Source organism: Sceloporus undulatus, chromosome 1 (assembly GCF_019175285.1).
Source record: "Sceloporus undulatus isolate JIND9_A2432 ecotype Alabama chromosome 1, SceUnd_v1.1, whole genome shotgun sequence".
In the NCBI taxonomy this organism is placed as follows: Eukaryota; Metazoa; Chordata; class Lepidosauria; order Squamata; family Phrynosomatidae; genus Sceloporus; species Sceloporus undulatus.
Window position 1 is genome coordinate 381,987,588 of NC_056522.1, and position 10,020 is coordinate 381,997,607.

The following is a 10,020-nucleotide window of genomic DNA, read 5'->3' on the forward strand; positions in this document are numbered from 1 at the left end:
GGCCAAAATATTTGCTGTGAGCTCCAGTTGCTATGCCAGCCTCTTTCCCTCTTTTTATTCACTATCATGGGTCCATCATATAGCCACTAAAGATTTGACAACCCATAGAATCATAGAATCCTAGAGTTGGAAGAGACCCCAAAAAGGGCCCACCCATCCAACCCCTTTCTTCTCCTCGCCCATGCAGGAACTCCAATCAAAGCATCCCCATGACAGATGGCAATCCAACCCTGCTTAGAGACCCTCCAAAGAAGAGACTCCGCCTCAGTCTCCAAGAAGGAGTGAGTTCCACTGTCAAAACACAGCCCTTACCTCAGGAAGTCTCCTAATGTTGAGGTGGAATCTACTTTCCAGTACAGTGGACCAACCTCGGGATACGAATACCCAGGTTACGAATTTTTCGGGAATCAATAAATCCCATAGGATTTATTGTTTCGGGTTACGAAGTTTTTTCGGGTTACGAAAAAACTCCGGCGCTGTTTTAAAAATGGACCGCGGCGGAGCCCGCGGCTTTTTTCCCCCCATTAGCGCCTATGGCAATTCGCTTACGAAGGTTTTTTCGGGTTACGAAATTAGCCGCGGCAACGAAAATCGTACCCGAGGCACCACTGTAACTTGCATCCATTGTTCCATGTTCTACTACCTTTGGAGCAGCAGAAAACGAGTTTGCTCCTCCTGTGAGGTTGGGAAGCTGAGGTAATGGAGGAAGGTTGGAGCAGCTCAGGCCCAGGATACTCCAGGATGCCCTGGATCAGACAAGACCTCTTTCTACCTGATCCATTTTAATAAGAAGCAGTCAATGAAATCCCGGGGTGAGCTGGGTCCACGTGCCCGGTGCTCCCTTGGCTTCCTCTAAAATGAAGTGTACCATTTTGTCAATGTTGGCTTCACTTTGTGATGAGGGCCAGGGATGAAGTCCATGATGGAAGGAAGATATGGCAAGCAAACAAAAGAAAAAAAAAGGCAAGAAGACAAACACACCAACCATCCCGTCATTTCCTTCCCTTTTGCGCATACCTCGATGTCGCCTCTGACAGTGACGCCTGGCGCATCCATGCTGCCGGAAACCCCCCAGTGATGCCACTTTCTCTACTGAATTTCATTTTAATTAATTTCTCGCCCAAAGTATCCAATGATTCAGGTCCTTTGAACCTCTTCCTATCCTCCCAAGGAGTTAGTCGTCTTCCCAGCTTCATGCCATCGCACTGGCACAAGGACCTGTCCACAGGCAAATGAGTAACTAAAAAGCATACTTCCATCATCAGATGAACAGCAGATCGCTTGCAAATCGAAGCAAAAATATCTAAGAAGAACCAGGCTCATTGGGAGCAAGACATGTCAAAAAAGCGGAAAGCTTGGGCAAAGCCATTGTGGCTTTTGTAGCCCCAGCGGGACCATTCCTTGGGAACCAAAGCCCCAGTTCCCAAAAGATTCACTCTGTCTATATCTCCTGCCGTGTTCCCCGAAAATATGAAACACGGTCTATATTATTTTTTCCTCAAGAAGACACACTATGGCTTATTTCAGGGGATTCTGTTTTTTATAAGAGCCCATTCAGACTACACTTTACCCCCAGATCAGAAATCGATTCTTCCACGTGAAGTTCATATTCACTCCGAATCTGTCACAACCATTTTGAGGCATGCACCAGATCCGGGGCAAATGCCCTTAGCCGGGATATTCGGAATCAGGTTAAAAGCCATTCCTTTTGGGGGAAAAATGGGTTCCGCGAAATCTGAACTGACCCCGTCATGATCAGGTCAAGTTCAGGGAGGGATTTAGGTGAGAGGGCAGGGAGGACAGCAGGCCCATTCCCTCCCCTCATTGGAGAAGGAGGAGGAGGACGGAAGCCCAGGATTGACAAAAGGGAATCAGGGTGACAGGCTGCAAAAAGGGGAATGGGGTGACAGGAGGCAAAAAAAGGGGAATCGGAGTGACAGTGGTTTTTGCTCAGGGAGGGTCAGAAGGAAGGAGGAGGAGGATTGCCAAGGGAAATCCGAATGCGGAGCCAGGAGGAAGGAGCCTCCCTCTCTTTTTATTTTTGACAGTCTATGCGCATGATTTTTGGTGACATAGAAGTGTGTGCTTGTGCTACTTTCATTTCCTCTTGTTCCTGGAACTTAAGAGCCATTGTTGTTGTGTTGTTGTTGTTGTTGTTAAATGCAGATGCTACAGTCAGAATGCTTGCGCTGCATTCCCTTTAATTCCCAATTGATTCCATGGGTCAGTTGGAACTGACGGTCACTCTCTCTCAGCCTCAGTGAAGGCAATGGCAAAGCCCTCTCGCAGGAGGAAAAGGGTCAGTTCAGGTCAAAGGCAAAGAAAGAAGCGGCGCAAACGCAGCTCCCATCACCACCTCCCCCCCCCCTTAGATATTTGTAAAATTATTTTTGCAAAAATGTGCATGTTTTTTCTTGAGGCAGATAGTAGATAGATAGATAGATAGATAGATAGATAGATAGACAGACAGAAGGTGGGTAGCGCTGCTGGTTCCCTTCCCTTCATTCCTTCCCCCGCTTCCAGCAAAGGGGAAATGTTGCAAAGGGCAAGACTTTGTTTCCCTTTGCAAATGAATGCTACAAATTTGAATGTTACAATTTTTCACTTTCCAATTGGCAACTTGGCAAATTGATACATGCTTTGCTACTGTCTCTAAAGAATTCAGGGTGGCCAGGAAAGCAAAGAATGCATGGCATAGCTTCCTGTTCTGGCATCCAAGGTAGAATTTATTATTATTATTATTATTAATTATATTATATATTATTACATGCATATGAGGCATTCTGGGGTGGCAAGAGGGGGGACACAGGATGCAGAGATGGCATTAGCTTGCATTTTGGGTTGAAAATGAAAATGGGGCCAAGGGAAGATCATAACCTGCACTGACCCAAATGCCCCAAACACACACACACACAAGAGGTTTTTAATTTGACAGAATCTGCGGATTCTGGTGCCTGGCTCTTTAAATAAAGGAGGGGGAAGCACACTTCCGATGTCCCAATGAGTGCTGCAAATGTCACCTATGACCATCGCGGAACTAAATTTGATTGACATCCAGGCACCTTCATGTTAAACCCGATTTCTCTGAGAGGGCATTCGGGTTAAAATGCCCCTGATTTGTGGTGGGCACTTGCTTATGGAGAGATTCAGGAGCCCCCCCCCCAATATGCCCAGTTACATCCAGGGCAAATAGCTCAGTGTGAATAGGGCCTATGGTACAACAACCTATATTTATTCAAATATAGTTAAGTTGACTTCTTCTGGAACATTGTCATAACTCTCCAAAACATGAATTCGATCCTGAATTTCTTGCGACTGTAAAGAATGAGTGGGAACCCTAAAGAAAATGTGGAAGAGTGCAATGCATGATAAAATGGTGATTTGACACATAAAGCAAGGAAAAGGAAAGAAGATAGACTCAGCAATAAAAGAAGGTAACAGGACTGGAACAAAACTAGGATAATCTGCTGATAAGGCCTACGAGAGCAGTCTTGATGAACAACAACAAAGAACAACATGGACTAGAATGCAAAAAACAAGGGAACAGACGTATAGACTAGCAGATGTGTATTGCAAAACCAGAAAGGAGAGAAAAAAGACTGAAAGACTGAACAACCCTCTAAAAGGTTGCTGGAATTTCCCTAAAAGTGTGTGCCGAATCAGCTGCAACGGTACATCCATTGCTCCATTGAAACACTGATCATCTTTTCAAGAGGGATTTGTGTGCGAGTATTGTATGCATGTGTGTATGTGTGAGCTCTTGGTACCAAGTATATTGTTCCTGCCACAGAGAGGAGAAGGAGAGCAGTTTCTGGGCAGCCATTTTGAGGGGGGTGAGTGTTTGAATTGAGTGTTTGTCTAGCTCTATATAACTCCTCACAGACAGTTTAAACAGAGGCTGGATGGCCATCTGTCATGGAACACACTAACTCAGGAATTTTAGTGGGGTCTCCTTCTTTGGAGGTCTTGAAGCAGAGGCTGGATGGCCATCTGTCAATGGGGATGCTTTGACTGAGATTTCCTGCATGGCAGAATAAAGGGGTTGGACTGGGTGGTCCTTCAGGTCTCTTCCAACTCTATGACTCTATGATTCTATGATATTGTACATATATATAGTGTCTTAATAAATGTTACATGTATAAATACAGATCTGGTTTCCACTGTGTCTTATTGAAAGTCCTAAAGTCTAAGGTGGCTATACTTCTCTCTCTGGATAAAACAATAACAAAACCTTTTCTGTGTGTGACACGACTCCATTTCCTTTAGAACCATTGGCCTCCATCTTTCATGTTGAGCAATAATGTTCAGTACAGTTCTTGAAAATCAGCCTCTGTGGGATGGATGGGGAACGGAACGGGGACTTCCGGTCTTGGTGGCGGCGGCGTTCTTGCGGCGTTCCTCCGTGAGGTAAGATGGGTGATATCCCTGTTCCGCTCTCTTTCTGCCCCTTTCCGTTCTGCACCGGGACTATCACTATGTCTTATTTTCGGGGTATGGTGCAAATGCTTAGAAATCCTGCTACTGCTTATTTTATGGGTATGTCTTAATTCAGGGGAAACAGGGTTTTTCTCCCATTCCCCAAATGTTCCTTGTAACCCCCTGGGAGAAACAAACTCTTCTCTCCCATCCCATCCTATGCCTCCACAAATCATACTACAGTGGGACCTTGGTATCTACTGGGGTTTGGTTCCAGGACCATCAGGTGATACCAAAATCCATGGATGCTCAAGACCCATTATCTACAATAGTGTAGTAAAATATAAAACTGCAATATCAAAGTTTCAGGGTTTTGGGTGGGGGTGAGGGAATGGAGTATTTTCAAGCTGTGGATGGTTGAATCTGTGGATGCAGAATCTGTAGATATGGAGGGAACACTGTACATACCATGAATAAACAAATTTAGAGCCGATGGCAAAGTGCCTACCTGTCCCCAAGGAGAGCTAAACACATTAAAGTTCTCATTGATTATGCTCATCATGGCTAGAAACTTCTCGTCATTGTACTCATAACGCTTTCCAAAGACAATGGAGCAGATGACGTTGGAGGTGGCACAATTGAGAAAGAAGGTCGGGTCAAAAGGTTGCTCTGGAAATACAAAAAAGTCACTTCTTAGAATCATAGGGTCCATTCACACTACATTTTAAACCGGTTTCCTAACCAGTTCATCTTCTCTGTATCATTCCAATTTTAGTATATGTGCTGCCGAAGTGAGCACACCTAACCGCTTTAAATTGGGGTCGTTCACACTTGCACTGGGTTTTCCTGACCTGCGTTTGGGGCCCCCCCGATGCAAATCCCCCTTAACCTGGGGTTTTTTGAGACGGGAATTTCAGAGGTTCTTTTCAAAAGAACTGGTTTTTTCGTGTGAATCACCAATGAGAACTTACTTACAAGAACTTTCCCCCTTCTCAATATGGCATCCCTTCAAGTATTTAAACAGGGCCATCATATCACCTCTTAACCTTCTCTTCTCCAGGCTAAACGTCCCCAGCTCCTTAAGTCGTTCCTCATAGAGCGTCAGACCCTTCATCATTTTAGTCGCCCTCCTTTGGACACGCTCCACTTTCTCAACATCCTTTTGAACTGTGAGCCCAGAACTGGACACAGTATTCCAGGTGGGGCCTGACTAGAGCAGACTAGAGTGGCACTATGACTTCCCTTGATTTAGACACTATACCTCTATTGATGCCGCCTAAGAGCGCATTGGCCGAGGGCCTCACTGACCAGGTGGGTGCTGCAGGAAGGGCGGCTGAGGCAGGGGACTCTCCTTCCCTCCCTTGGGGGCTCAGCTGGTGCCTGGAGGACAGCCCTGGGAGCCCAGACCAATCTCAACCTGGGCTGGACATTGCTTCCCTCCCTTCAGCCCTGCCTCCCTCCTGTCCTGCATGGCTGCTTCTGCCTCCGCCTCGGGATGCCTCCAGGTTCTGACTGGGATTGGGGTCCCAGAGAGTATTGGGGGGTTTCCTTCTCTCCCTCTCTTGGCCTCTCCCCCATCCCCCCAAAGGAGACTTGGGTGAGGAGGGCTGGAGGAACCCAATGCGGCCTTCCAGGGCAGAGCTCAGCGGAGCATTTTCCCCATAGCCAAGGGGCCCTTTAGACCATTCCTTGCCCCCTTCCCAAGGCTCTGCCCCCTGAAGCCCCTCTTTGATGGGACTTGGAGTTCAACTACATCTGGAGCCGCAGGATCTACAAGCCTGGCAAACCTGGTCCCCCATGAGCTGCGGCACAAAGGAACTAGTGGGAACTACATAGTCTAAGGTCTAAATTGGCTTTCATAGTAGGAACTGAGTATCGGCTTCAATTGATTCTGCCACCCGGCGTCAACACGATTGGCAAACTGGTTTAAATGTAAGTAGGAATGGGCCCTTAGAGAACCACCACAAACCATAAGATTGCGAGTTCAATACTAGCCAGGGCTCAGGTTGACTCAGGCTTGCATTCTTCCAAGGAGGTTGCTAAAATGAGAACCCAGCTTGTTGGATGCAATTAGCTTACAGTTGTAAACTGCTTAGAGACTGCTTAGGCGGTATGAAGCGGTAAATGAAACTGCTATTGCTATTGCTACCAGAAAAAGCCAGTTGGGATGGAGATTAGGATGGACAGAAGCGAGCTACCCTTTGTGTCCCGTAACTCCTCCAGGAGATACTGGGCTTCATCTTGGATCCTCTCCTCGATGCTTTTCTTTCCCATCCCAAAGTTGCGGAGGGTGGTCAGGGCAAAACGCCGGAGGTGCTTCCATCTCTCCCCATTGCTGAGTACGATCCCTGCAAAGGTGAAAGAGAAAGAGGGAGCAAGAGATTGAACTGTGATTTCCAAATACACTTACAAGAGGAATCTGATAGATCTGGCTTGTCTTCCATGAACTGTTTTGCCCACAAGTCGTTGCTGTCTTATGGCCTACCTAAGGCAAACCTGTCATAGGAATTTCTCAACAGGTTTCTTCAGAAGGAGCTGTGCTTAAATGCCGGTAGTGCAGCCATTCACAGCCACAAGGTTGTGAGTTCGATACCAGGCAGAACTCCAGGGTCCACTCAGCTTTGCATCCTTCTGTTGGTCACTAAAATGAGTCACCAGTTTGTTGGAGACAATTGGCTTACAGATTGTAAACTGCTTAGAGAGTGCTTAAGGGCACTGATAAGCGGTATAGAAATGTACTTGCTATTGCTATTACTAAGGGGTTTTTCATAGCCATCTTCTGAGGCAGAGACACAGCAACTTACCCAAAGTCACCAGTTGATTTCATGGCCAATTGGGGATTCAAACCCCGCTCTCCAGGGTCACAGTACATAGAAACATGTTTTGGTATTGGTTCTGGTGTGGGCAGTCATAGAATCATAGAGTTGGAAGAGAACCCAAAAAGGGCCATCCAGTCTAACCCCCTTCTGCCATGCAAGAACTCTCAATCAAAGCATCCCAAACAGATGGCCATCCAACCTCTGTTTAAAGACCTCCAAGGAAGGAAACTCTACCAATCTCCGAGGAAGGAGTGTGTTCCACTGTCGAACAGCCATGACTGTCAAGAAGCTCTTCCTAACACAGAGGTAGAATCTCTTTTCCTGCAGCTTGCATCCATTGCTCCATTGTCTCCTATTCTCTGGAGCAGCAGAAAACAAGCTTGCTCCCTCCTCAATATGACATCCCTTCCAATGCTTAAACAGGGCTATCATGTCCCCTCTTAACCATCTCTTGTCTAGGTTAAACATCCCTAGCTCCCCAAGTCATTAGGAGGACCTTCCTGAGAGTAAGGGCTGTTTGACAGTGGAACACACTCCTTCCTCGGAGTGGAATCTCCTTCCTTAGAGGTCTTTAAGCAGAGGCTGGATGGCCATTTGTCAATGGGGATGCTTTGAATGAGAGTTCCTGCATGGCAGAATAAAGGGGTTGGACTGGATGGACCTTGCAATCTCTTACAACTCTATGGTTCTCATAGAGCTTTATGGTTTCCAGACCCTTCACCATTTTGATGGCCTTCCTTTGGACACACTCCAGTTTTTCAACATCCTCTTTGATTTGTTTTGCCCAGAACTGGACACATGATTATTCCAAGTGGAGCCTGACCAAAGCAGAATAGAGTCCCACTATTGCTTCCCTTGATCTAGACACTATACTTCTGTTGATGTAGCCTAAAATTGCATTGGCCTTGTTAGCTGCTGCATCGCACTATTGACTCACGTTCAACTTGTGGTCTACTTGGACTCCTAGGTCCCTTTCACATGTATAAATCTCCTTAAGCCAGATGTCCCCCATCCTGTATCTTTGCATTTCATTTTTTTCTATCCGATGGCAGTATCTGACGTTTCTCCTTATCCAGTGGGTGCCCAGCTTGGCTTATTTTGGAAAAGCTGCTAGTTGAAAAGGCTGTTGGTTTGTTGGTTTTGTTTGGAAAAGCACAAATGGATTTTAGTCATGGGGTGAAACTGAGCACAGTAGGATCAGAACCAGTTTCCAGTGGGAACGAGGGACATATAACCCAGTCAGCAATTCGTTTTAAACTCTAGTGGGAACAAGCCCCTAACTCAACACTCAGACATCTCCGCCATCGCTGGCTCTCACCTCTGAGCTTATGAATGATTAACAAAATGCATCACACATTTTCTACTTGCTTTCCTAAATGTGTTTATGCCCCACCATTTCATCCATCAGGGTTTTTTCTACCCACCACACTTTGTAGAAATGGGGCAATTTGGCCCTCATCTGTTTGTCCCCAGTTGCAAACTAGGAAGAAATACTTGATACCTTGTCCCTTGACGACTTTGTCAGCTAAGGGCAGTTTCCCTCGGGCTGCAAACTCCTCGGCCCGGTCGACCAGGGCCTCCTTGACCGCTCCGTAGCCATGCAGGACCACAACAGGCTCTGCTCCGAAATGCAGTGTGAAGACGGGGCCGTACTTCTCGCTTAGCTGAAGGAAGGCAAAGAAAGAGACACATTGCAGGATGATCAGCTGTGAAAAGCTCCATATGGGGACAAGCCCATGTTTTGCAATTGTAGCTTTGCCTTCTTCAACTCTCTCCTGTTCTGCAGCCAGAACAAAGCATATGACAGAAATAACTGAAAGCTATAGCTGTGTTAGTCTGTGGAATCAGTACATAGAGAGATCTTGTAGCCCCTTTGAGACTAACTGAAATAAAGAAGTTGGCAGCATGAGCTTTCGTAGAGTAATTCCTCAGATGCATTTAATGCAGTCTACTTCCTCAGAACCACTAAATGCATTTGAGGAAGTAGACCTAGATTTAGCAAAGCCCATGCTTCCAACGTCTTTCTTTCAATTAGTCTCAAAGGTGATACAAGATCTCTCTATATAGACATAATTGCATAGCCTTGGCCTCCTCCTCAAAGCCTTTCTGTCCTTATGAGGAGTGACTGAGGGACTTGGGAATGTTAACCTGGGGAAGAGAAGGTTAAAGGGAGATAAGATAGCCTTTTTTAAACATTTGAAGGGATGTTACATTGGGGATGGAGCAAACTCTGAGATTAGGACCTGGAGCAATGAATGCAGGCCATAGGAAAAGAGATCACACATCAACATTAGGAAAAGCTTCCTGACAGTAAGAGGTGTTTGACAGCAGGAGATGCTGCCTTGGGATGTCTTTGAAGGGTTTTCTAACAGAGGCTGGGAGGTCATCTGTAGGGTCTGTGAGTTTATGATCCTCCTCTTCATTTCTTGTCTTCCTGGTACTGAATGGCACACTGTTAGGGCAGGGATCTCCCTGCTTAAAGGCTGAAAAACTCTACTGCACTCCATTGTCTGTGTGTGTGTGTGTGTGTGTGTGTATACACACACATATTCACATACAGTACACAGAAAGGCAGTTTCCTTTGTTCAAGACGGCAGAATCACAGAATCATAGGAGAGTTGGAAGAGACCTCAAGAAACATGCAGTCCAACCCCATTTTGTCATGCAGGAACTCTCAATCAAAGCACTCCCAACAGTTGGCCATCCAGCCTCTGTTTAAAGACCTCCAAAGGAGGAGACTCAAAGGCAGCATCTTCCACTGTCAAACAGCCCTTTACTGCCAGGA

General features: G+C 46.2%; 1 protein-coding gene across 1 annotated transcript in view; it reads right to left on the reverse strand.

Annotated features, from left to right (window-relative positions):
* LOC121927315 (cytochrome P450 2C15-like) overlaps positions 1-10,020 on the reverse strand; it is a 46,167-nt gene that overhangs the window by 33,154 nt on the left and 2,993 nt on the right. Inside the window, exons 2-4 of the mRNA XM_042461046.1 lie at positions 8,737-9,055; positions 6,615-6,764; positions 4,925-5,085 (exon numbers count right to left, since the gene is read on the reverse strand). Coding sequence (XP_042316980.1) covers positions 4,925-5,085; positions 6,615-6,764; positions 8,737-9,055 — 630 coding nt within the window. The remainder of the gene's footprint in view (positions 1-4,924; positions 5,086-6,614; positions 6,765-8,736; positions 9,056-10,020) is intronic.